At 47.3% G+C, this 24,698-nt stretch overlaps 1 protein-coding gene and 26 non-coding genes across 27 annotated transcripts; all 27 read right to left on the minus strand.

Annotated features, from left to right (window-relative positions):
• Window positions 1–266: 266 nt before the first annotated feature.
• On the minus strand, window positions 267–338 carry Trnat-ugu (transfer RNA threonine (anticodon UGU)). Its single transcript has one exon. It is a non-coding gene; the product is annotated as a tRNA-Thr (tRNA).
• Window positions 339–510: 172 nt separating this feature from the next.
• Window positions 511–582, minus strand: Trnai-uau (transfer RNA isoleucine (anticodon UAU)). Its single transcript has one exon. It is a non-coding gene; the product is annotated as a tRNA-Ile (tRNA).
• Window positions 583–754: 172 nt separating this feature from the next.
• On the minus strand, window positions 755–826 carry Trnat-ugu (transfer RNA threonine (anticodon UGU)). The gene has a single exon. It is a non-coding gene; the product is annotated as a tRNA-Thr (tRNA).
• Window positions 827–998: 172 nt separating this feature from the next.
• Trnat-ugu (transfer RNA threonine (anticodon UGU)) lies at window positions 999–1,070 on the minus strand. Its single transcript has one exon. It is a non-coding gene; the product is annotated as a tRNA-Thr (tRNA).
• Window positions 1,071–1,242: 172 nt separating this feature from the next.
• On the minus strand, window positions 1,243–1,314 carry Trnat-ugu (transfer RNA threonine (anticodon UGU)). Its single transcript has one exon. It is a non-coding gene; the product is annotated as a tRNA-Thr (tRNA).
• Window positions 1,315–1,486: 172 nt separating this feature from the next.
• Trnat-ugu (transfer RNA threonine (anticodon UGU)) lies at window positions 1,487–1,558 on the minus strand. The gene has a single exon. It is a non-coding gene; the product is annotated as a tRNA-Thr (tRNA).
• Window positions 1,559–1,730: 172 nt separating this feature from the next.
• On the minus strand, window positions 1,731–1,802 carry Trnat-ugu (transfer RNA threonine (anticodon UGU)). The gene has a single exon. It is a non-coding gene; the product is annotated as a tRNA-Thr (tRNA).
• A 172-nt stretch (window positions 1,803–1,974) lies between these two features.
• Window positions 1,975–2,046, minus strand: Trnat-ugu (transfer RNA threonine (anticodon UGU)). Its single transcript has one exon. It is a non-coding gene; the product is annotated as a tRNA-Thr (tRNA).
• Window positions 2,047–2,218: 172 nt separating this feature from the next.
• Trnat-ugu (transfer RNA threonine (anticodon UGU)) lies at window positions 2,219–2,290 on the minus strand. The gene has a single exon. It is a non-coding gene; the product is annotated as a tRNA-Thr (tRNA).
• A 172-nt stretch (window positions 2,291–2,462) lies between these two features.
• Trnat-ugu (transfer RNA threonine (anticodon UGU)) lies at window positions 2,463–2,534 on the minus strand. Its single transcript has one exon. It is a non-coding gene; the product is annotated as a tRNA-Thr (tRNA).
• Window positions 2,535–2,706: 172 nt separating this feature from the next.
• Window positions 2,707–2,778, minus strand: Trnat-ugu (transfer RNA threonine (anticodon UGU)). Its single transcript has one exon. It is a non-coding gene; the product is annotated as a tRNA-Thr (tRNA).
• Window positions 2,779–2,950: 172 nt separating this feature from the next.
• Window positions 2,951–3,022, minus strand: Trnat-ugu (transfer RNA threonine (anticodon UGU)). The gene has a single exon. It is a non-coding gene; the product is annotated as a tRNA-Thr (tRNA).
• Window positions 3,023–3,194: 172 nt separating this feature from the next.
• Trnat-ugu (transfer RNA threonine (anticodon UGU)) lies at window positions 3,195–3,266 on the minus strand. The gene has a single exon. It is a non-coding gene; the product is annotated as a tRNA-Thr (tRNA).
• Window positions 3,267–3,438: 172 nt separating this feature from the next.
• Window positions 3,439–3,510, minus strand: Trnat-ugu (transfer RNA threonine (anticodon UGU)). Its single transcript has one exon. It is a non-coding gene; the product is annotated as a tRNA-Thr (tRNA).
• A 172-nt stretch (window positions 3,511–3,682) lies between these two features.
• Window positions 3,683–3,754, minus strand: Trnat-ugu (transfer RNA threonine (anticodon UGU)). Its single transcript has one exon. It is a non-coding gene; the product is annotated as a tRNA-Thr (tRNA).
• A 172-nt stretch (window positions 3,755–3,926) lies between these two features.
• Window positions 3,927–3,998, minus strand: Trnat-ugu (transfer RNA threonine (anticodon UGU)). Its single transcript has one exon. It is a non-coding gene; the product is annotated as a tRNA-Thr (tRNA).
• A 172-nt stretch (window positions 3,999–4,170) lies between these two features.
• Window positions 4,171–4,242, minus strand: Trnat-ugu (transfer RNA threonine (anticodon UGU)). Its single transcript has one exon. It is a non-coding gene; the product is annotated as a tRNA-Thr (tRNA).
• Window positions 4,243–4,414: 172 nt separating this feature from the next.
• Window positions 4,415–4,486, minus strand: Trnat-ugu (transfer RNA threonine (anticodon UGU)). The gene has a single exon. It is a non-coding gene; the product is annotated as a tRNA-Thr (tRNA).
• A 172-nt stretch (window positions 4,487–4,658) lies between these two features.
• Window positions 4,659–4,730, minus strand: Trnat-ugu (transfer RNA threonine (anticodon UGU)). Its single transcript has one exon. It is a non-coding gene; the product is annotated as a tRNA-Thr (tRNA).
• A 172-nt stretch (window positions 4,731–4,902) lies between these two features.
• On the minus strand, window positions 4,903–4,974 carry Trnat-ugu (transfer RNA threonine (anticodon UGU)). Its single transcript has one exon. It is a non-coding gene; the product is annotated as a tRNA-Thr (tRNA).
• A 172-nt stretch (window positions 4,975–5,146) lies between these two features.
• On the minus strand, window positions 5,147–5,218 carry Trnat-ugu (transfer RNA threonine (anticodon UGU)). The gene has a single exon. It is a non-coding gene; the product is annotated as a tRNA-Thr (tRNA).
• Window positions 5,219–5,390: 172 nt separating this feature from the next.
• Trnat-ugu (transfer RNA threonine (anticodon UGU)) lies at window positions 5,391–5,462 on the minus strand. The gene has a single exon. It is a non-coding gene; the product is annotated as a tRNA-Thr (tRNA).
• A 172-nt stretch (window positions 5,463–5,634) lies between these two features.
• On the minus strand, window positions 5,635–5,706 carry Trnat-ugu (transfer RNA threonine (anticodon UGU)). Its single transcript has one exon. It is a non-coding gene; the product is annotated as a tRNA-Thr (tRNA).
• A 172-nt stretch (window positions 5,707–5,878) lies between these two features.
• Window positions 5,879–5,950, minus strand: Trnat-ugu (transfer RNA threonine (anticodon UGU)). Its single transcript has one exon. It is a non-coding gene; the product is annotated as a tRNA-Thr (tRNA).
• Window positions 5,951–11,836: 5,886 nt separating this feature from the next.
• Window positions 11,837–11,908, minus strand: Trnat-cgu (transfer RNA threonine (anticodon CGU)). The gene has a single exon. It is a non-coding gene; the product is annotated as a tRNA-Thr (tRNA).
• Window positions 11,909–12,080: 172 nt separating this feature from the next.
• On the minus strand, window positions 12,081–12,152 carry Trnat-ugu (transfer RNA threonine (anticodon UGU)). The gene has a single exon. It is a non-coding gene; the product is annotated as a tRNA-Thr (tRNA).
• A 2,027-nt stretch (window positions 12,153–14,179) lies between these two features.
• On the minus strand, window positions 14,180–16,400 carry LOC135381274 (uncharacterized protein K02A2.6-like). The gene is made up of 2 exons (XM_064612540.1): window positions 14,778–16,400; window positions 14,180–14,692 (listed from the first exon to the last, which is right to left on the minus strand). Exons 1-2 carry the CDS (start codon window positions 16,398–16,400, stop codon window positions 14,180–14,182), a joined length of 2,136 nt encoding a protein of 711 aa, XP_064468610.1.
• Window positions 16,401–24,698: the final 8,298 nt, after the last annotated feature.

Genomic DNA, 24,698 nt, shown 5'->3' on the forward strand with positions numbered 1-24,698 from the left:
TCTTTTTCGGTACCACTAGGACTAAGTTCATCCCGGCTCGAAGCCGTTGTCACCGCCCGGAGCGAGCTCATCCTGCGTCCGTACCCCTCGGTGCCCAGTACTTGGAGTTTAACGTTGCCTTTTATGCTGTAATTGTTACACCTCCCTCTACATAAAAATATTGTTTGGTTGATTCGAAACGACAGGTAGACTCTTTCCCTCCGTCTTTGTCTCATGAAACCGATCTTTCTTTGTATGTCAAACGAGAGTTGGAAATCACCTCTCGTTGCCGCCAGTGAGGATTGAACTCACGACCCCTGGTTTACAAGACCAGTGCTCTGCCACTGAGCTATAGCGGCCCAGTACTAGAAGTTTAACGTTGCCTTTTACGCTGTAACTGTTACACCTCCCTCTACATAAAAATATTGTTTGGTTGATTCGAAACGACAGGTAGACTCTTTCCCTCCGTCTTTGTCTCATGAAACCGATCTTTCTTTGTATGTCAAACGAGAGTTGGAAATCACCTGTCGTTGCCGCCAGTGAAGATTGAACTCACGACCCCTGGTTTATAAGACCAGTGCTCTGCCACTGAGCTATAGCGGCCCAGTACTGGAAGTTTAACGTTGCCTTTTACGCTGTAACTGTTACACCTCCCTCTACATAAAAATATTGTTTGGTTGATTCGAAACGACAGGTAGACTCTTTCCCTTCGTTTTTGTCTCATGAAACCGATCTTTCTTTGTATGTCAAACGAGAGTTGGAAATCACCTGTCGTTGCCGCCAGTGAGGATTGAACTCACGACCCCTGGTTTACAAGACCAGTGCTCTGCCACTGAGCTATAGCGGCCCAGTACTAGAAGTTTAACGTTGCCTTTTATGCTGTAATTGTTACACCTCCCTCTACATAAAAATATTGTTTGGTTGATTCGAAACGACAGGTAGACTCTTTCCCTCCGTCTTTGTCTCATGAAACCGATCTTTCTTTGTATGTCAAACGAGAGTTGGAAATCACCTGTCGTTGCCGCCAGTGAGGATTGAACTCACGACCCCTGGTTTACAAGACCAGTGCTCTGCCACTCAGCTATAGCGGCCCAGTACTAGAAGTTTAACGTTGCCTTTTACGCTGTAACTGTTACACCTCCCTCTACATAAAAATATTGTTTGGTTGATTCGAAACGACAGGTAGACTCTTTCCCTTCGTTTTTGTCTCATGAAACCGATCTTTCTTTGTATGTCAAACGAGAGTTGGAAATCACCTGTCGTTGCCGCCAGTGAGGATTGAACTCACGACCCCTGGTTTACAAGACCAGTGCTGTGCCACTGAGCTATAGCGGCCCAGTACTAGAAGTTTAACGTTGCCTTTTACGCTGTAACTGTTACACCTCCCTCTACATAAAAATATTGTTTGGTTGATTCGAAACGACAGGTAGACTCTTTCCCTTCGTTTTTGTCTCATGAAACCGATCTTTCTTTGTATGTCAAACGAGAGTTGGAAATCACCTGTCGTTGCCGCCAGTGAGGATTGAACTCACGACCCCTGGTTTACAAGACCAATGCTCTGCCACTGAGCTATAGCGGCCCAGTACTAGAAGTTTAACGTTGCCTTTTACGCTGTAACTGTTACACCTCCCTCTACATAAAAATATTGTTTGGTTGATTCGAAACGACAGGTAGACTCTTTCCCTCCGTCTTTGTCTCATGAAACCGATCTTTCTTTGTATGTCAAACGAGAGTTGGAAATCACCTGTCGTTGCCGCCAGTGAAGATTGAACTCACGACCCCTGGTTTACAAGACCAGTGCTCTGCCACTGAGCTATAGCGACCCAGTACTAGAAGTTTAACTTTGCCTTTTATGCTGTAATTGTTACACCTCCCTCTACATAAAGGTATTGTTTGGTTGATTCGAAACGACAGGTAGACTCTTTCCCTTCGTTTTTGTCTCATGAAACCGATCTTTCTTTGTATGTCAAACGAGAGTTGGAAATCACCTGTCGTTGCCGCCAGTGAGGATTGAACTCACGACCCCTGGTTTACAAGACCAGTGCTCTGCCACTGAGCTATAGCGGCCCAGTACTAGAAGTTTAACGTTGCCTTTTACGCTGTAACTGTTACACCTCCCTCTACATAAAAATATTGTTTGGTTGATTCGAAACGACAGGTAGACTCTTTCCCTCCGTCTTTGTCTCATGAAACCGATCTTTCTTCGTATGTCAAACGAGAGTTGGAAATCACCTGTCGTTGCCGCCAGTGAGGATTGAACTCACGACCCCTGGTTTACAAGACCAGTGCTCTGCCACTGAGCTATAGCGGCCCAGTACTAGAAGTTTAACGTTGCCTTTTACGCTGTAATTGTTACACCTCCCTCTACATAAAAGTATTGTTTGGTTGATTCGAAATGACAGGTAGACTCTTTCCCTTAGTTTTTGTCTCATGAAACCGATCTTTCTTTGTATGTCAAACGAGAGTTGGAAATCACCTGTCGTTGCCGCCAGTGAGGATTGAACTCACGACCCCTGGTTTACAAGACCAGTGCTCTGCGACTGAGCTATAGCGGCCCAGTACTAGAAGTTTAACGTTGCCTTTTACGCTGTAACTGTTACACCTCCCTCTACATAAAAATATTGTTTGGTTGATTCGAAACGACAGGTAGACTCTTTCCCTCCGTCTTTGTCTCATGAAACCGATCTTTCTTCGTATGTCAAACGAGAGTTGGAAATCACCTGTCGTTGCCGCCAGTGAGGATTGAACTCACGACCCCTGGTTTACAAGACCAGTGCTCTGCCACTGAGCTATAGCGGCCCAGTACTAGAAGTTTAACGTTGCCTTTTACGCTGTAATTGTTACACCTCCCTCTACATAAAAGTATTGTTTGGTTGATTCGAAACGACAGGTAGACTCTTTCCCTTCGTTTTTGTCTCATGAAACCGATCTTTCTTTGTATGTCAAACGAGAGTTGGAAATCACCTGTCGTTGCCGCCAGTGAGGATTGAACTCACGACCCCTGGTTTACAAGACCAGTGCTCTGCCACTGAGCTATAGCGGCCCAGTACTAGAAGTTTAACGTTGCCTTTTACGCTGTAACTGTTACACCTCCCTCTACATAAAAATATTGTTTGGTTGATTCGAAACGACAGGTAGACTCTTTCCCTCCGTCTTTGTCTCATGAAACCGATCTTTCTTTGTATGTCAAACGAGAGTTGGAAATCACCTGTCGTTGCCGCCAGTGAAGATTGAACTCACGACCCCTGGTTTACAAGACCAGTGCTCTGCCACTGAGCTATAGCGACCCAGTACTAGAAGTTTAACTTTGCCTTTTATGCTGTAATTGTTACACCTCCCTCTACATAAAGGTATTGTTTGGTTGATTCGAAACGACAGGTAGACTCTTTCCCTTCGTTTTTGTCTCATGAAACCGATCTTTCTTTGTATGTCAAACGAGAGTTGGAAATCACCTGTCGTTGCCGCCAGTGAGGATTGAACTCACGACCCCTGGTTTACAAGACCAGTGCTCTGCCACTGAGCTATAGCGGCCCAGTACTAGAAGTTTAACGTTGCCTTTTACGCTGTAACTGTTACACCTCCCTCTACATAAAAATATTGTTTGGTTGATTCGAAACGACAGGTAGACTCTTTCCCTCCGTCTTTGTCTCATGAAACCGATCTTTCTTTGTATGTCAAACGAGAGTTGGAAATCACCTGTCGTTGCCGCCAGTGAGGATTGAACTCACGACCCCTGGTTTACAAGACCAGTGCTCTGCCACTGAGCTATAGCGGCCCAGTACTAGAAGTTTAACGTTGCCTTTTACGCTGTAATTGTTACACCTCCCTCTACATAAAAGTATTGTTTGGTTGATTCGAAACGACAGGTAGACTCTTTCCCTTAGTTTTTGTCTCATGAAACCGATCTTTCTTTGTATGTCAAACGAGAGTTGGAAATCACCTGTCGTTGCCGCCAGTGAGGATTGAACTCACGACCCCTGGTTTACAAGACCAGTGCTCTGCGACTGAGCTATAGCGGCCCAGTACTAGAAGTTTAACGTTGCCTTTTACGCTGTAACTGTTACACCTCCCTCTACATAAAAATATTGTTTGGTTGATTCGAAACGACAGGTAGACTCTTTCCCTCCGTCTTTGTCTCATGAAACCGATCTTTCTTCGTATGTCAAACGAGAGTTGGAAATCACCTGTCGTTGCCGCCAGTGAGGATTGAACTCACGACCCCTGGTTTACAAGACCAGTGCTCTGCCACTGAGCTATAGCGGCCCAGTACTAGAAGTTTAACGTTGCCTTTTACGCTGTAATTGTTACACCTCCCTCTACATAAAAGTATTGTTTGGTTGATTCGAAACGACAGGTAGACTCTTTCCCTTAGTTTTTGTCTCATGAAACCGATCTTTCTTTGTATGTCAAACGAGAGTTGGAAATCACCTGTCGTTGCCGCCAGTGAGGATTGAACTCACGACCCCTGGTTTACAAGACCAGTGCTCTGCGACTGAGCTATAGCGGCCCAGTACTAGAAGTTTAACGTTGCCTTTTACGCTGTAACTGTTACACCTCCCTCTACATAAAAATATTGTTTGGTTGATTCGAAACGACAGGTAGACTCTTTCCCTCCGTCTTTGTCTCATGAAACCGATCTTTCTTCGTATGTCAAACGAGAGTTGGAAATCACCTGTCGTTGCCGCCAGTGAGGATTGAACTCACGACCCCTGGTTTACAAGACCAGTGCTCTGCCACTGAGCTATAGCGGCCCAGTACTAGAAGTTTAACGTTGCCTTTTACGCTGTAATTGTTACACCTCCCTCTACATAAAAGTATTGTTTGGTTGATTCGAAACGACAGGTAGACTCTTTCCCTTCGTTTTTGTCTCATGAAACCGATCTTTCTTTGTATGTCAAACGAGAGTTGGAAATCACCTGTCGTTGCCGCCAGTGAGGATTGAACTCACGACCCCTGGTTTACAAGACCAGTGCTCTGCCACTGAGCTATAGCGGCCCAGTACTAGAAGTTTAACGTTGCCTTTTACGCTGTAACTGTTACACCTCCCTCTACATAAAAATATTGTTTGGTTGATTCGAAACGACAGGTAGACTCTTTCCCTCCGTCTTTGTCTCATGAAACCGATCTTTCTTTGTATGTCAAACGAGAGTTGGAAATCACCTGTCGTTGCCGCCAGTGAGGATTGAACTCACGACCCCTGGTTTACAAGACCAGTGCTCTGCCACTGAGCTATAGCGGCCCAGTACTAGAAGTTTAACGTTGCCTTTTATGCTGTAATTGTTACACCTCCCTCTACATAAAAATATTGTTTGGTTGATTCGAAACGACAGGTAGACTCTTTCCCTCCGTCTTTGTCTCATGAAACCGATCTTTCTTCGTATGTCAAACGAGAGTTGGAAATCACCTGTCGTTGCCGCCAGTGAGGATTGAATTCACGACCCCTGGTTTACAAGACCAGTGCTCTGCCACTGAGCTATAGCGACCCAGTACTTGAAGTTTAACGTTGCCTTTTATGCTGTAATTGTTACACCTCCCTCTACATAAAAGTATTGTTTGGTTGATTCGAAACGACAGGTAGACTCTTTCCCTCCGTCTTTGTCTCATGAAACCGATCTTTCTTTGTATGTCAAACGAGAGTTGGAAATCACCTGTCGTTGCCGCCAGTGAGGATTGAACTCACGACCCCTGGTTTACAAGACCAGTGCTCTGCCACTGAGCTATAGCGGCCCAGTACTAGAAGTTTAACGTTGCCTTTTACGCTGTAACTGTTACACCTCCCTCTACATAAAAATATTGTTTGGTTGATTCGAAACGACAGGTAGACTCTTTCCCTCCGTCTTTGTCTCATGAAACCGATCTTTCTTTGTATGTCAAACGAGAGTTGGAAATCACCTGTCATTGCCGCCAGTGAGGATTGAACTCACGACCCCTGGTTTACAAAACCAGTGCTCTGCCACTGAGCTATAGCGGCCCGGGACTAGAAATTTAACGTTGCCTTTTATGCTGTAATTGTTACACCTCCCTCTACATAAAAATATTGTTTGGTTGATTCGAAACGACAGGTAGACTCTTTCCCTCCGTCTTTATCTCATGAAATCGATCTTTCCTTGTATGTCAAACGAGAGTGGGAAATCACCTGTCGTTGCCGCCAGTGAGGATTGAACTCACGACCCCCTGGTTTACAAGACCTTTTTTTTTGAACGTTTTTATTATTACTAAATATGTAAAAGCACGCTACATTTCTTCCGGTTCCTTGCTGGCTTCCGCCTCACAAACGAGTTGCTGCTCTCCTACCATACACCTGGCAACTGATGTTGCCTTCACCGCGTTCGATCTTTCTTTGGACCTCGGCCCACAAACCCACCAAGTCCTCGTTTGGTAGCACAGTAATTGTCCATAACACCTTTTGCACAAACTTCTCCCACGCTGTTCCGTTTCCTTCACGACATTCAACATAGTCCATGCGATAGCTCCAGAGGGAATGTAGTGCAAGAATTAAAAAACTGTCCAGTGTGTCACCAAAATGTAGAAACTACATGCAGGTCCAATGTAGATCCAAGTCCACGTCAATGAAATTCCTGAATGCACCCCAAAATTGTATGGCTCTTTTACACAGCAAGAACACATGAATGAGAGTCTCCTCTTCCTCGGGGCACACAACGCAGTTAAGGGACCAGGGAACTATGAAGCCTTTCCGTCTCATCCAGGTTTTAACCGGTAAGACCTCCCAATGGAACCGAAAGAAGAAATCCTTTGACCCTGTTGGGAACCTTAACCTTCTCACTTTCCTGAGCACGTCTTGTGAGCCGTAGTGTGGCTTACACTGTCTATACAACGGAGTTGGCGTAACTTTAGCTATAGTGTCCCAATACAGTCTTTTCCTTGAAACAGATACGAGATAATCCTGTGAGAAGAGGTCCTCAAAAAAGGATATTGCACTTGCTATTTCTTTATAGAAAGTTAAAGAGTGAATGTGGTGGCTTCTATCTTCAGATGTTACTGTCCACTTTCTGAGGTATACGCCGCCTAGAACTTGAAGTGCTGCTCTAAGGAACGGATCTTTCTGTTCTCTGAAGTAAAAGAATCTTTGCACTCTTATCTTGATCGTTAGGTTTACGAGGCCTATGCCACCTTGCTTCAGGTTAAGGAAGAGGTTTGAACGTCTCATGCTTTCCATAGACGAACGCCAAATGAAAGTCGCACAAATCCTGTGGAACTTGGCTTGGGAGCGTTGATCAATGCTAGTACACTGAGCTGCGTAAAGTACAGCAGGGTACAACACTGCATTGCAAACGTATGCCCTGTTGCAGAAAGACAAGTATCTGCTTTGCCAGGGGACCAGACTTCCACGTAGAAGGTTCATTTTTTGTGTCCACCACATGTTTAAGGTACCCTGCCCGTTGAAGGCAATACCCAAGTATTTTCCAATGCTTGTGGTCCAGGTGATTTGCATGAACTGCTCCGGTGTATGTGTCCAATTCCCTAGCCAGGCTCCTGTTGATTTCCTCAAGTTCAACTCAGCTCCAGAAACCTTAGTGAATTCTTGAATGGTACCTATAGCTTCACATACTTGCAGTTTCGTTGAGCAGATTATTGCGACGTCGTCCGCATATGCCAGGACGTTGACGTGCTCTGCACCGATCACTACACCTCTAATGTTCTTGTTCATAGCTAGCTTGCGGCACAGGGGTTCGAGGTACATGGCAAACAGAATGGGTGAAAGTGGGCAGCCTTGTCTGACGGAGGACCGGATCGGTATGCTTTTTCCGAGCTTTCCGTTTACCAAAAGCCGAGTGGTGACTTCATTATAACATATCTTGGTCCACCTACTCAGATAGTCCCCTACCCGACAATGCTGTAGAACAGCCAAGAGGAATTCGTGGTTAACTCTATCGAAGGCTTGCCTGAGATCCGTCTGGAGCACTGCAAACTGCTGAGAAGTACAGTTGGCTATTTCACAGACTGTTCTCATTACGTGGAGGTTTCTAGCAATGGATCTGCCGTGAAGACCGTATGGTTGATGATTTCCAATAATTCCCCGAAGTGCTGTTTCGAGTCTGCCCGCCAGAATTTTTGCTAAAATTTTGTAGTCCGTGCACAGAAGACTAATGGGTCGGTAGTCAGTGACGGATGGGTTCTCCTTGCCCTCTCTCTTTTTTGGAATCAGGACCGTGAGTGACTGTCTCATGCTTAGCGGTAACAGTCCTCTTCTTAAGATGTCGTCGTACACAATTTTCAGTATACTGCATATCTGCTCAGAAAACACCTTGTAAAAACCTGCGCCAATCCCGTCAATCCCAGGAGACTTATTTCTTCCTAATTTTTTTATGGCCTTCGTGATTTCTTCTTCCTGTTATTTCTGCGTTGTTCGTTTCCATACATTCCTCACCTACTGTTGGTAAACCTTGTAACCAGGTTTCGTACTGCTTCCGGTCGCTGTCCTTCTCTTGAAAAAGGCTGAGGTAATGTTTATAAAAGATATCTTCAAGCTCGTTATCCTCCTTGACGATGCGCTTGCCTGTATCAATAAACTTAATAGCGTTGCCCTCTGCTCGTTCACGCTCCTTAAACCGGAAAATCGTAAATGGTGTTTCTTCACGTACTAGTGTCTGCACCCTACTTCGTATGAGCGCTCCACGGTGTTTCTCTTCAAACAGTTTCTGAAGTTCTTCCTTAACTTTCTTGATGTCTTCTTTAAAGAAGCCTGGGTGTTTACACTCAACATGTGCCAAAGACGTCAGTGTCCGCATCAGATCCCTTATCCGCTGATTCCTTTCGAAGGCTCTTATTTGTGAATATTCAATGGCTTCTTTCCTTAACGCATGCTTAAATTCTTCCCAGGTCACGGCCATTGACATTTCCTTCTTTCTGATATTCTTCTATCATACTTCTTATTTTGTCGCAGAAACTTTCTTCCTCCAGGATACTCTCATTCATCTTCCAGCAGGTTCTGCTCTCTTTTCCGACCCTACTTGTACGGTTCTGACATTGAACTGTCATGCTGACTAAAGCGTGGTCCGAAAAAAACTGTGGCTTTACTTAGATGGGTAGAAATCCAGCGAACCGGTAGAATGTAGGAAGGGAGTTGCCTCAGGACAGAAGCCGCCGATATTTCGAACAGAGACTGTTCTTCTTCTGGGCACCGTCCTCATCATTTAGGTGTGACGTGTTTAAAGGTTCATGCGAATTGTGGGTCAACAGCCCGGAGGGAAGAAAGGTTCCGTACGGGTTTTTACGGCCGGAGTGAATGGCTGCTTTGTTAGAGTGTGGAGGGGATTATGTGAACGTAGTGATCTAGGCTACAGACCGGTTACAGAAAAATGGAAGGTTCACGAACACGTGGACGAAATGGGACAACAGGCAAGAATTGGCAAGCATAGCGAAAGATAAGGAGGTTAGTGGTTACGTGGGGAAACGTAACCACGTAACCCCACGTAACCACTAACCTCCTTATCTTTCGCTATGCTTGCCAATTCTTGCCTGTTGTCCCGTTTCGTCCACGTGTTCGTGAACCTTCCATTTTTCTGTAACCGGTCTGTAGCCTAGATCACTACGTTCACATAATCCCCTCCACACTCTAACAAAGCAGCCATTCACTCCGGCCGTAAAAACCCGTACGGAACCTTTCTTCCCTCCGGGCTGTTGACCCACAATTCGCATGAACCTTTAAACACGTCACACCTAAATGATGAGGACGGTGCCCAGAAGAAGAACAGTCTCTGTTCGAAATATCGGCGGCTTCTGTCCTGAGGCAACTCCCTTCCTGTGGCTTTACTTGGTAGTTTCCAATCATAGGGAGACGCAGCCCCGATGTATAGAACCTGTCGAGCCTTGCATGGGAGGTTCCTTGAAAATGCGTGAATTCGATATTACCTCCGGACATTTTTTCCCAGACGTCGGTCAGGTCGGCATTCGTTGTGAGTTTTATCAGCTCCTTTCTGCTCACGTCACTCTTTACCTGCCTGTAACTGCAGTCCGCTTTCTTGAGAACACAGTTGAAGTCCCCGCACAATATGACGTTCCATGATACGTTCACAAACTGACTCAGTGACGCGAAAAAGTCTTTTCTTTCCGTAGGATCATTGGGTGCATATACAGAAATAAGCCGTATCATATTTCGTCGGAACAAAAAATCCACCACGCACAGCCGACCGCTCTCGTCCAGCACGCAGTCCACCACCACCAAGCCTGCTTTCTTCCTAATAAGAATGAGAGTACCCGCACTTCCTCCTATCGCCGACGAGCAATAACACCAGAATCTTGACTGGAAAAAATTAACAAGTTCTCTTTCTTGCTCTATCGTTGCGATTTTAGTTTCTTGAAAGCATGCCACGTCGACCTTTTCAGCAGCTAACATGTTTCCAATCCAGTGCTTCCGTCTGCTTGATATCAGGCTGACGACATTAAGTGTTGCAAGTTTTATTTTCTTCTTTCTTATCATACTGCTATCTCGGCCGACAATCGCAATCCTGTTTACCATTAGAAGAAACCTGGGTCGTCCAGTTGTGCCAACCCGACCTCTTGAAGGGGCAGCTGCCTTTCCAGCACCTGAACCTGCTTTACTTTCTTCTTCCCCGTAATATCAGATTTTCCCAGATGGCTTTCAACGGATCTGTCCAAAGTTTTCTCAATTTCAGCACCTTTCCTTTTTCCGGTCAACTCCTGTGAGCAGTCCATCTTTCGTTGTTCATCTGTCCGTTTGTCTTTGTGCGAAGCATTTCCCTCCTCTTCTTGAAGTACTATCGATGAGTTTTCTTGCGGTAGACCACTTTCTTCTGTGTGCGGGTATTTTTCCTTTTCACTTTGCAAGGTCGCCTCAGTATCTTGAATGTCCATTACCATCTCCTCGTTACTTTTCCTCGACGTGCCCTTTGTCATCGAAGCATAGGAGCGGACATCGTCTTCCGTTAGATGGCCGTAGCCCTTACAGCTACGACAGTAGTCTGTGCGACACTGACTGCGTATATGGCCTACCTGTTTACATCGTAGGCACAGGGGAGGTTTTCCAGGGACCGACACCAGCACTGTCGCACCCATTATCTTCAGTTGGTATGGGATGCTCTCCGAAGTTACACCATCGTGAAGCTGCACGGTAACGGAACGTGTCGTCGTCTCCACCCCCTCCAGACCCGCACAGTTCCACATTTCCCGCACGATATCTGTAACCTTCCCGTACAATCACAGGCAACGACGAACCGCCTCGTCAGTCACATTCGTTGGCAGCCAATGCAGTTTAAACGTAACGTCATTGGAATTCGGGTCCACCACAACACACCGTCTTCCTTTGACTACCAGTTCGCCAAGTTGCCGGAATTTCTCTTTTGTCGTCTCCGAGTGGAAGGTAACCACCCACACACGATTGAAGAGGTACGAACCGAATCCCGCGATGTCTGCCTTGTTCACTGCCACTCCAAGAGGGGCTATGAAGTCTTGAACTTTATACGGCCTCCCATTAGGGTCCGCGTGCAGAAAAACAGTGTTACGTGAAATTTCGCCTTTTGGTAACGTAGGCATAATCATCCTGTAGGACTTCTGAGGCACAGTAGACGATTCCTCCCGGCTAGGGTTAGCCGTAACAGCCGCTCCAACGGAGCTCATGTCGCACACAACCGGTTAGCACAAGCGCCGGAAGTGGAATGCCCCCTGGTTTACAAGACCAGTGCTCTGCCACTGAGCTATAGCGGCCCGCTACTAGAAATTTAACGTTGCCTTTTATACTGTAATTGTTACACCGCACTCTACATAAAACTATTGTTTGGTTGATTCGAAACGACAGGTAGACTCTTTCCCTCCGTCTTTATCTCATGAAATCGATCTTTCCTTGTATGTCAAACGAGAGTTGGAAATCACCTGTCGTTGCCGCCAGTGAGGATTGAACTCACAACCTCTGGTTTACGAGACCAGTGCTCTGCCACTGAGCTATAGCGGCCCGGGACTAGAAATTTAACGTTGCCTTTTATGCTGTAATTGTTACACCTCCCTCTACATAAAAATATTGTTTGGTTGATTCGAAACGACAGATAGACTCTTTCCCTCCGTCTTTATCTCATGAAATCGATCTTTCCTTGTATGTCAAACGAGAGTTGGAAATCACCTGTCGTTGCCGCCAGTGAGGATTGAACTCACGACCCCTGGTTTACAAGACCAGTGCTCTGCCACTGAGCTATAGCGGCCCGCTACTAGAAATTTAACGTTGCCTTTTATACTGTAATTGTTGCACTTCCCTCTACATAAAAATATTGTTTGTTTGATTCGAAACGACAGGTAGACTCTTTCCGTCCGTCTTTGTCTCATGAAACCGATCTTTCCTTGTATGTCAAACGAGAGTTGGAAATCACACAAAACAATGTGTCAACAAAAAGGCTCATTGCACTTCCCGCCACACACATGTGCCACGAAAACTCCAAGCTACTTGAGGGCCCTCGCTACTTAAACAACAATCCTAAGTGGAATCACAAAACACATGGTTCAGCAGCATGCATACACATTCCCGCACCAAGCAATCGTTAGTCATTCGTTTTCTCTTTGCACGAATTCATGTTAATGTTATTTCCGGACCTCTTCAAACAGGCCCATTCCTTGTACTTTTCTCTTCTTCTTTTGAGTCGGGTTTTTAGCTCATCGAGGCCGTCCATTTGGTAGCGATCTGACGCTGCAACCAACTTCAATGTCCATTGCACGGCACTAAAGAAACAGGACAACGGAGTTCGTACGTTTTCCTTACAACTAACAAAGTCTTGCCTGTGTGTCCATAGGGAGTAAATTCCAACCACCACTATCACTTCCCAGATATCTGTGTGAAGGATGTCACCAAAGTCGAGGAACTTCATTTCCTCCCACTCCATTGTGGTTCCTATGCCTGCTATAATGCGCGCTTCTGCCCAGAACTGTATGGCGTCCCGGCAGTCCACAAATACGTGTCTCAGGGTTTCTTCTTCACAAAAGCAGCTGTCGCATTTGAGGGACCAGGGTATCTCAAAACCCTTCATGTGCATCCATGTCTTAACTGGCAATGTCTCCGTGTGGAATTGCAGAAAACAGTCTTTGATGCATGGAGCCACTGGCATAGGAGTAACTTTTTGAAAACATCCGATTTTTCCCTGCTGGGGAACACGCTTCCGTATATCGGGGAAGGAAACAGTAGGTCGATGACGTCCCAGTATAGCTTTTTCCTTTTCACGTTTATCAAGTACTCCCAAGCGAACCTATCACACACGAACTGCACAGCCTCGGCCAAGTCCTTGTAAAACTTTAGGGCGGGGTGCTTCTTGAATCCACCTCTTGAAGTGGACATCCATGGTGCTAGGTATGCCGAACCCATCGTCTGCATGGCTTCTCGTAGGATCCCGTTCATCTCGCCCCGGAAAAACAGGAAGCGCTGAACAACAAGTTTCACTGCTATGTTGACCGTCTGGAGGCCACCACGTAGCTTCGAATGAAACAGGTTGGTGTTTTGTCATGCCTGCGGCCGACGCGGCAAACAGCACACTCTCAGACAACTTCGAGCAGGCGGAATAAGAGCTTGTTTATTCCCGTTCAGTCACTTTTAAGCCAACCTACCGGAAGCGATCCACGCCCCCTCTTCCGTACATGCTTATCTGCTGACATGTGCATGAACTCCTGATAAGCGTATCACACGCGTATCGTACATCTCCCTTTCTTCGGGAACAGCGTCAGCACACTAATATAACAAAGTATAATTAGTACAAGAATAGTTCTGATCCCTGGTTCAGAAACTACAATAACATTCGCAATGAAGAATACGATACAAACGTTAACATCTTCACAAATTAAGTCTTTGAGGTGGTTTGATGCAGCGCCCACTCAGAGTATGTTGGTGCGAGTCCCTGCACTTTTCCTCAGAAGCACTTTCCCCTTGCCTAACGGTAGAATCGCCAGTGGCCACAGACGAGTCGTCTGTGTCATGTGTAGACGTTGGTTCTATCCCGGGTGTAGTCTCCTGTAATGGCAGTGCTCCGTGAAAACTTTCACACTGCACGTCCCGTGATGCTGGAAGTCTCCCTTCATCTTGGTCGCATGAGGAGTGGTAGCGCACCAAGTGACTCCTCGTTCGGCGCACGTCCTTTCCGTTTGTCTTCACCCAGAACGACCGTGGTGTGCCGGCCCTTCGTTCCACGATTCCCCGACGTTTGAGGTCGATGACCCAGACCTTATCTCCCTTGTTGAGTTCCGGTAAACGTCAAACCCCATGGCGAGAGTTATAGGCGGCTGCCTGACTGTTTTTCAGCATCAGCTCCTTCCGTTGTAACTCGTTGTAGTCTGGGATCTTAGGCAGAAGGTTGCTGTCAGGAGTCGGTATGGTTGTCCGAAGTCTCCGACCCATTAGTAGTTCAGAGGGACAGTACCCATTTTGCAGAGGAGATGACCGGTAGGCGAGTAGTGACTCGTAGGGGTCGCCAGTCTTTTTCATTGAATTCTTGATGATTTTTACAGCGGCTTCCGCGAGGCCGTTACTTTGGGCGTACCGAGGGCTTGATGTGACGTGGCGAAACTGGTACATCTCGGCGAACTTCTTAAACTGTGATGCTTGCTCTCCGGAGAACTGAGGTCCGTTGTCCGAAATGACCTCCTCTGGGATTCCATGACGCGCAAAGATTTGCAATGCTCTGTCACCGTCGCCGATGAAAGGTTGTGGAGCGGGACGATCTCCGGGAATCGAGAGTAGTAATCTACTACGATGAGCCACCATCATCTGTTAATGAAAAAAAGGTCCATAGCCACCTTTTGCAAGGTCTCCGGGGGAACGGTGTTTGGAGTAATGGCTCCTTTCGGTTCACCGCATGTTCAGTGCAGGGAATACAGCTGCGAACGAAGTTCTCGATGTCCTGCGCTATACTTGGCCACCAAACGCTGTCTTTAGCCCTTGCTTTGCATTTCACCATTCCCTGGTGGCCGCTGTGTATCTGCTGCAGCACATACTTCCGATGCGAGGCTGGTACGACAATCCGGTCCTTGAACATGAGGAGGTTATCTGCAAGGGCGATGCTGTTTCTGCACTCCCAGTAAACTTTCATTTCTGGGCTAAGATCGCGGCGAGAGGGCCATCCGGTCGTGCTGAACTTCATAAGTGCTTGGCAAATTTTGTCGTCCTTCTGCGCTGCACTGATAGCTTTGATGCTCATCGAAGTGACAGGCAGTGAGCTTTCCACCATCCGGACGTATGCTCCGACTTCTTGGTCGAGTATCGATGGGCCCGTTGACTGCACTGGGTTCCTCGAGAGCGCATCGGCAGCAATGAGTTGTTTTCCTGGGACGTACGTAACTGTGTAGAAATATCTCATGAGTCTCATTCTTATCCTTTGAAGACGAGGCGTGAGGTCGTCCAAAAACTTTGTGCTAAGTAGCGTCACAAGCGGCTTATGATCAGTCTCTAAACGGAACGACCTGACGATCAGGAATTCTTGAAATCTATCGCATGCCCAGGCGAGTGCCAGCCCCTCTCTCTCAATCTGAGCGTAGCGACGTTCAGTGTCACTAAGGGTCCTGGAGGCGTAGGCGATGACGCATAACGACCCATCATCTTGTTCTTGCAGGAGGACTGCACCTAAGCCGTAGGAGGATGCGTCGGCAGAAACTATAGTTTCGCGGTTTACGTCGTAAATCCCTAGGACGGGTGAGGAAGACAGTATTTCCTTCCAACGCAGAAAAGCTTCTCGTTGCGGCTCCTCCCACACGAATTCACTTTTACTGCTCAGCATGGAAGTCAAGGGTGCTAAGAGGTCTGAAAGGCGGGGCACGAAACGTCCGAGATACGTCGCTAGCCCGAGAAGATCTCTGAGCTCCGTTCTTGAGGTCGGGGCAGGAATGTTCGTGATGGCATCCAGGGTTCGTTTGTTGGGGCGGATGCCATCTGCCGCAATAGTGTTACCGAGAAAGTCAACAGTTTCCACTCCAAAGACGCATTTCTGGGAGTTTAGCGTGATTCCGGCTTTTGTTAGACTGTCCAAAACAGCGCGAAGTCTTGCGTCGTGAAGTTCCCTAGTTGAGCCGAACACCAGTACATCGTCCATATGGCAAATAACTCCTGGCAGACCCTCCAGCACTTCAGTCATGCGTCTTTGAAAATGTTCCGGTGCTGATGAGATTCTGAATGGTAGTCGGTTAAAACAAAAACGACCAAATGGAGTGATAAAGGTGGTGAGGAGGCGACTGTCACTGCTTAATGGAACCTGCCAAAAACCTGCGTTGGCATCAATCTTCGAGAAGACTTTTGCTCCTGACAGCCGTCCCAGCGTGTGTTCCACTGAAGGGATCGGGTACCACTCCCTTAGAACAAACCGGTTAAGTTCCGTAAGGTCGACGCATATGCGCACCTTGCCGTTCCTCTTCGGCACCACCACCATAGGCGCGCACCACTCAGTTGCCTCTTCAACCCGTGAGATGACTCCTAAGCGCTCCATCTCACGTAGCTCTTCCCGGGTGCTTTCGTACAATGGTAGTGGAACCTTCCTCGGTGAAGTTACGGCGAAGGGTATCGTTCCGGACTTGACGCGGAGTAGTCTCCCTCAATAACTCCCAGGCCTCGGAAGAGTTGCGGGTAGTCTTTTCTTGGGTTTACGGACATATTTTTGACGTTGTCAATTTGAGCCAGTAGACGAAGGTCCTCTATTGCCGGCTTCCACAGCAAGTTCTTCTTCAGTCCCCGAACGATGAAGATGTTTTGATCGGAATGGTTGCCCTTACAGGCAAGTTGTAGTGTTACCATTAAAAACGACGTTCAGCGGCGTCCCGTCGGGACCGCAGAGTACTCGAAGTGGTTGACGTAGCGTCAGTTCCGAGAAGTGTCGGTTGAAGAAAGCTTCTGATAGAACGGATTCGTCGGCTCCTGTGTCAAAGCGGAAAGGTAACAAAATTCCATTCACCACGACGTCGAGGTCCCACGTCGATGCGGGAGTAGATGATGACGCAAGTCCCAGGAAACCTTGCATTGCTCTTGGCTGATCCTTTGAACGGCAAACCGCAGCGAAGTGTCCTCGTTTGTGGCATTTATTGCAAGAGGCGTTTTTAGCCGGGCAGGAGCTTCTAGAATGACGAGAACGTCCACACCAGCCACAAGTTGGTTGCTTCTTAGCGGTTCTTTTGTTATCCCCAGATGCGTAGTGTTGAGCTGGTCGCACTTGTTCTTGTTGAGAACGTAACCTTCTACTGGCAGCGGGATTATCTGGTTTGGTAGTGATGCGACCTACCGTTTCAGTAACAGGGTGGATTTCGGCTTGCTGCTGTTTCACGGCTTCTTGTTGACGCGCTATGGTGAGGGCGCTTTCCCATGTTAGTTTAGAATCCAGCTGCAATCTTTCTGAAAGGTGCTTGTCACGTAATCCAACAACGAAGCGATCTCGCAGGAGGTCATCTTTGAGTACCGCATACTCGCACGTCTCTGCAAGCTGATAGAGAGCTGTAGCAAAATCATCAACTGACTCCGAATCACCTTGTGTCCTGCTGTTGAATACAGCACGTTCGTAAATTATGTTTCGGCGAGGAAGGAAATAGGCCTCGAACTTTTGCAAGACGTAGTTGAAATCCTGTGTTTGCCCATCGCTAAGGCTAAATGTCTGGAAAACATCCTCTGCTTGCGGACCCATGATGTAGATGAGCGCATCTACTTGCTGTTGCCCCAGTTGCTGATTGAGACCGGAAACGGTGTAGAAACGTTGAAACCTCCGTTTCCAGGCTGTCCATTCGTTAGGTGCTGCGAAGTTGAAAGCTTCGGGTGGTTCCATTCGGAAACTTGTGGAAGACGGCAGTGTTGAAACCCCTTCCGTCTTTTGTACGCCGGTGTCGTTATGGGCCATTTCCGCGGACGGCAGGAACAGCGTAGGTTCAAGCGAGTGAAGAAGACCCGACCACTTCTGACACCATGTTTTGTCAGGCCTGCGGCCGACGCGGCAAACAGCACACTCTCAGACAACTTCGAGCAGGCGGAATAAGAGCTTGTTTATTCCCGTTCAGTCACTTTTAAGCCAACCTACCGGAAGCGATCCACGCCCCCTCTTCCGTACATGCTTATCTGCTGACATGTGCATGAACTCCTGATAAGCGTATCACACGCGTATCGTACAGTTGGTGCGTCGCATTCTTTCCATCGGGGATCTCCAGATGAAGGTTGCGAATATCCTGTGAATACGGTGTGCCGTGCCTCCATCGGAGACTCTAGCCTGTGCGTAATACAGTATTGCTGGCTACAAAGAAGTGTTGCAAATAAAGCTCCTGTTTAAGATAGACAAGTATCTTCCAGACCACGCTGCTAGCGATCCTTTTAATTGCTTAAGTCTTCTATCCCATTCATCTCTTGCATAACATTCTTGCGAGAAGTTCACTCCGAGATATTTCCCAAGTTGCCTAGTCCAAGTTGCTCCGACGAACTGTGCTGGAGTTTCCGGCCAGTGCCCTAACCAAGCCCCTTTGGTCTTCTTCCAGTTTACTAGCGCACCTGACACTTCACAATATCGACTCACTTCCTCCGCAGCTTCATTGATGCCTTCCTTGGAAGAGGAGACCAAAGCGACGTCATCTGCGTAGGCGAGAAGTTTCAGTTCGGCGGTGTCAAATCGTAGTCCCGGTATATCGGTGTTAGCAATAATTTTCCGGTAGAGTGGCTCTAGGTAAAGTGCAAAAAGTATAGGTGATAGGGGGCATCCCTGTCGCACTGACCGTTTCACTGGTATGGGTTTCGTAGTCCTTCCGTTTATAATCAGGCTCGTCGTCAGGTCCCGGTAACACGCTTCGATCCATTTTATCATATAATTTCCTATCTCACACCACTGTAAGAGCCGGAGTAGGAATTCGTGACACACTCTGTCGAAAGCACGACTGAGATCTAGCTGCAGGACTGCCAGTGGAATACCGCTTGTGGCCGCTTTTTCGCAGATCACTTTCACGTGATGTAACTGCGTCGTGATTCTGCGTCCCTTCAATCCGTACACTAGGTGTGCGCCTATTATCTCCCTCAACGCTCGGTCTAGTCGTGCTGCCAGGATCTTCGCAAGGATCTTATAGTCCGTCGAGAGTAGACTTATCGGTCGAAACTGACTTACTTCCGGAGCCGTTGTGCTATTCGTCTTGGGAATGAGGACTGTTATTGCTTGTCTCATGGTGGGGGGTAGCAGATGTCGACTGTGTATGTCCGCATAGACACCTACAAGGATCTCCGATAACAACTGGCTATATTTCTTATAGAACGCCGTTCCGATACCATCAGGACCAGGAGCCTTATTTCCTGCTAATTTCTTGATGGCCGTCTCGACTTCCGCCGTAGATATTGGCCTGTCAAGTTGCTCCTTCGCCTCTTCCTGCAGTCGTGGTATTCCCCGTAGGAATACGTCCATGTTTCTCCCAGCCGTGTGTTGCTGCTTGAAAAGCTCTTCATATTCCGCCACAAAATGCTGCTCAATTTCGATTGGGTCTGTTAAGATATTCACCCCGCGTTTAACGCTATTGATGTTCTTCTGCTTCTGTCGTTTCTTTTCCAATGCTAAGTACACCTTTGACGGTTCCTCATCCTTTTCGACAAGCGTGACCCGGCTTCGCACCATAGCTCCTTGTAGCCTTAACCTTTGTATCTTGTGCAATGTCTTCTTGCATTCTCTAATGTCTTCTTTATACCCCCCGGGACAGCTTTCTTCCAAGGTGATTAACTGCCGTAGCGTTGCCATCGCTGCGAATTCTTGGGCTTTCCTTTGCGCGTTCTTACTTTCACAGTACTCCACAGCCATAAGTCGGATATTAGCCTTAAACTCTTCCCAGTCGCACGCGTTCGTTTTCTCTTCTGCTAACATCTTTCCCAGCAATTCCTGAACTTTTCCATCAAACAATTCGTCCTGCAGTATACTGTCATTGAGTTTCCACGGTTGCTTCCTCCCACTCCTCGCTCTCCCATCTTTCCCCACTAACCCACACACTTGCACAAAGCCGTGATCCGAAAGGCTTACTGGGTTCACAGTGTAATCCTCCGTGCAGAGCTCCTCTGATACGTAGATTCTATCGAGCCATGAATGTGCTGACCCTTGCCAGTGCGTAAATCGAATGGCATTGTCTTCATTTCGTCCTGCCACATCCCTCAGATTGTTATCTTCTACTAAGGAACGAAGCTCCTTTGTACTGGTGTCAGAAAACCGAGTTCTTCCCGTCCGATCACCTGCTGTCAGAACACAAAGTCACCTCCCAGAATGACGCTAGCCGGCGCCTCCAGAAAATCCCTTAAGTACCGGAAAAACTCCTTGCTATCCGTAACGATGTTCGGGGCATAGAGCGCTACAACTCTTAACAGCTCATTGCCGATAAGACAATCCACTGCACTAATCCTTCCTTCAAGATCGTGGGCAATGTCAGGGACAATTCTCGCTCCGCTTCTTCTCCTAACGAAGACTGCCGTGCCACCACTGCCCTTTTGTGCGTTGGAGTGGAAAACTTGAAAATTTCGTTTAAATATCCTCCTCAGTTCCTCCTCATCTTTCGTGGTGGTAATCTTTGTTTCTTGTACAAAACAAATATCGATACATCTACTGCAGAGAATATGAAGAAGGCCAAGTTTCCGTTTATCCGACACCAGGCTGTTGACATTAAACGTGGCGACACGAAGCTTCATTCAGATTGCGAATCATTGAGATAGCCCTCGGTCACGTGGGTCGTACGGTATAGTTGGTTTGAACGCCTTCCAGCGCTTTGAAGTGACCGTCTTCCATTCCCTCGAAGTAGTGGCTGGTGAGAAGCTGCTCCTGGTTTCTTCGATTGCCTCTTGCGGCACGTTCGCGTCGGACGCGCTAATCATTTCTGCTTCGTCACCCTTGGATTCCTTGGGGGGGGGGGGGTACTTCTATGTTCGTCTGTTCGATTGTTTCACCAGTTAACTGTACAACCACTTGCTTAACTGCCTTTCCTACCGCTTCTATATCACCCCCATTCTCAGTACTGCTATCATGAGACTTCCTTTCCTTTCTTGCAAGATTATTCGCCTCCGCATTGTTGTCTTCTAACGTTTCCCTTGTCTCAAGGTCGTCCATGATGTAATCTTCGTTCGCCTGCATAGCTGCGTTTCTGGTTCTATCTGCGTATGTCTTGAAGCAGTTATCGCTTTCGTCCCCGAATCTGCGACATTCCATACATTTAGGTACTTTGCATTGTTGACGCACGTGGCCAACACGCCTGCACCTAAGGCATAGAGGCGGTCTCCCTGGTATGAACACAAGGACATTGTGCGAATAAACCTTGAGCATATGTGGAATACTTTCTGGCGTCACTCCTTCCTTCAGTGTTAACTTGAAATTCCGTGTCGTCGTTTCGACTTCTTTGAAAAAATCGTCACTGAAGGTGTCTCGTTTTACTTTAGCGGGTTCACCGTACAGACTGAACGCGCTCTTCACAGCCTCATCTGGGATGTGGTAAGGCAACCAGTGAATCCGCACGGTGACAGTAGTAAGTACTGACCACGTTTATCCGGAAACGCTACAAGGCTTCTGGACGCCATTAATTCGCAATTAGAGCTAACTGGGACCCCCCATTACCAGCTCCGGTGGCGCAGCGGTAACGCGTGCGCTTGGAGACTGGGAGGTCCGCGGTTCGAATCCGCGGGCCGGCTGTGCCGTCTGGGGTTTTTCCTGGGTTTCCCTCAGATGTGTAATAGGCGTATGCCGGCACAGTTCCCCTGAAGTCGGCCCATGGACGCAGCTATCCTCCACCTCTTCACTATCTCCACTATCTTCAGGTCTTCCACTTCACCCTTTCCTCCTCTCCACCATCTTTCCCTTCCCGAGAAACATGCCGCCTAATCAGGCAGGCAGACCTCTCGGGTTCCTCCCAACGACACTCCTCCTCCCTCCTCCTCGGGACCCCCCACATTAATCAGCATCATCCAATGAGTCATCATACTAATTGGGGAGCGTCTAACTAGTGTCCAGACCACCCTGTGCGTTTCCTGATAAACGTGGTCATAGAAAATAAAAAATAGAGAGAGAGAGAGTGGAGAGAAGGAGTTTAGTTGATGATCAACGACGCCATCTTGAAGAAAGTGGCCCGGAAAGGCCGCTGACCATCGCCGGGCGATGGAGCACAGAGGCAGGTTGCAAAGCATCGCAGCTATGACCACCAGTTCCGGACATCCTGTGACGTCAGCTGTGACGTCATCACGGCATGTCTGGGCAAGTTAGGACAGCCCTGGACATGCAAGGAGAAAAACACTCGTAATACAGAGGCTGGGAAAGCAAGAGTATGCAAACCATCAATAGCTAACAAGAAAAAACAATTAGTTACACAACAAATGAGCCCACCAGAACAGGAGCGCAGAACGATGCGACTGCTCCATCCGAGAGGCAGGCAGAGAACTGACTCGTAATGGTTTTTTTTTCTCCTGTATAAAGCCCCGCAGCTGCATCCCCTAGCGGTTACTTTCTCAATTAATCTCACAACAAAATTATTAAGAATCACGCCAGCGCTACTCCCGTTCTCAATGCAGAAGATGATAGAAAATGCCGGGGATGCCCGGACAACAGCAACCAGCACCCGACGTGCACGGGCACGAAAATCGCAAACAAAGCGGGAACAAAGTTGACGAAAGCATTAGTTACACAACAAATCACCTCACCACAGCAGGAGCGCAGACCGATGCGACTGCTCTCCATGACAACCAGCCAGAAACTGAGCGAGCGCGGGGAGCGCACGTCTGCTTTCCGCGACAGCCGGAGAGAAACTGACTGGGGCGCCGCTCCGCGGCCGCTACGCATACGCGCTCCTAGCGCCCTCTGGGGCGACCACCTCCGAGAGGCTAAGAGTGAAGAGCATTCCTGCGCCCCCTGCTGGCCGTTCTCATTGGTCGTGACGTCATCCTATTGTCTCAGGGCTACCCTGTTTTTTTCCACTAATGCTCCTTTGGTCAATCTACAATGAAGCCACAGTATGACGTCATCATGCACCTGTGTGGCTCAAGGACGCGTACGCTCTAGACAGGGGACCTATTATTTATTGAATCACTATCCCATGATTATTTCCTTTATTCTTCTATAACGATTGAATAGGAAACTATTGCAGAAGAGCACCATGCATGAAAGCTGATCGTAGGAATTCCAAAGTCTTACTAAATGAGACTTGCAAAAGAACAAAATATCCTAACACGTAACTCCATCAACAACAAATAAGAGGACTAGGCACTCAACAAATGAACACAGAGTACGGGTAACCAGGAGCGCAGAACTCAGGGCAGCACTATCATCAAGACAACAATGTTCCTTGTCAAAAGAGAAAAAATACTAAGCGTCAACAAAGGAAAGCATGCATATCGGGGCATGTCAGGACACGTCAGGACAAATCGTACGACTGCTGGGCAACAGAGGAAAACAAACACTTGAACAGAGTGAAAAAGGCACTCACCATCATTTTTCCCATTCACAGCATTCCCTCATTGTAAATCCGCTCGTCACAAAATCCACCTGCATCATCGAACGCCATTCACCAATGACGAACCACACATCCGCACCCCATCAGAGGCAGACAGACAGAACCCCACCGAAGCTACGCTCTTCCACTGACGGCCAACGCAATTACCAGGAGCAGAATTTGCGTGTCGAGACCCGTCAGTGTCCAAGAGAGAAGTGAATCCTTGCGCCCCCTGCAGGCCATTCTCATTGGTCGTGACGTCATCCTATTGTCTCAGGGCTACACAGTTTTTTTCCACTAATGCTCCTCTAGACAAGGTCAACCTGAAACAATAGTCTCTCGGTATGACGTCATCATGCAGGTGCGTGGCTCAAGGACGCGTACGCTCTAGACAGGGCACCTGTTATTTATTGAATCACTATCCCTAGATTATTTCCTTTATTCTACCGTAATGATTGCATAGGGAACTATTGCAGAAAAACACCATAGACAAGAGGAGATTGTAGCATTTCATTCCCAAAGTCTTACTGTACAGGAAAAAAATGGTTCAGCAAGACATAAAGCCACACACCTGTCCCCCTCGCGGTTACTCTCTGAACTAAATGAATCGCAAAATTATTAAGAATAGCTCTACTCCCATTCAAGGCAGCACTATCGTCAAGAATATTCCTTGTACAAAAAGAAAAAACTACATGTAGAAGGAAAGCATGTCAGAACAAGCCCAGGCATGTCAGCACATGTTTGTCAGACAAGGGGGGAAAAAGCGAAAAGAAACAAAGAAGGAAACCAGCATCAAACTATTTCTAAGCAAACACACTCCTCTTATTCAAAAACAGTGCTCATCATAAATCTGCCCAGGACAATACACACTATTTTTCTATTGCCACACTTTTTTCCAGTAACAGTCAATGCATTGCTACAGACTGCGTGACGTCATCACATCCTGTCTGAAGAAGACACCGGCAAAGACTCCTATTATTTATTGAATCGCAAGATTATTCCCTTTGTCCTACTCTTAATGACATTGATTCTGTCATTAAAATTCAACAAAAAAGCACCCCGCATATTAACGATTTTCACCCCAAAGGCTCATCATGGTCATTAGAATTACAGTAAACTGCCACTGCTCTTTTAAAATAATAAGTGAGACCACTCAACATCACCTCCAGGTTTATGTAATACATGACCCTTTCTATGCTCATACATTCGTTGTCTGAGGCTATACCTGCGAGCAAAAAGGCGCGAAAGCACAAGACAGAACGCCTTTACGGGAACACGATGGCATTCCTATACTATATTAATGATTATTGCATTGCAGTTTAGAAAAACTACAA

The sequence above is a fragment of the Ornithodoros turicata genome, chromosome 1 (genome assembly GCF_037126465.1).
Source record: "Ornithodoros turicata isolate Travis chromosome 1, ASM3712646v1, whole genome shotgun sequence".
Taxonomy (NCBI): Eukaryota; Metazoa; Arthropoda; class Arachnida; order Ixodida; family Argasidae; genus Ornithodoros; species Ornithodoros turicata.

What these genes read in the sequence shown, in the direction of transcription:
- LOC135381274 (XM_064612540.1), bottom strand. Translation starts at nt 16,400, where the DNA reads ATGGAGCGCTTAGGAGTCATCTCACGGGTTGAAGAGGCAACTGAGTGG. An exon ending in TTCCCTGCACTGAACATGCG is followed by an intron (nt 14,693 to 14,777) that starts GTGAACCGAAAG and finishes TTTCATTAACAG; the next exon opens with ATGATGGTGGCTCATCGTAG.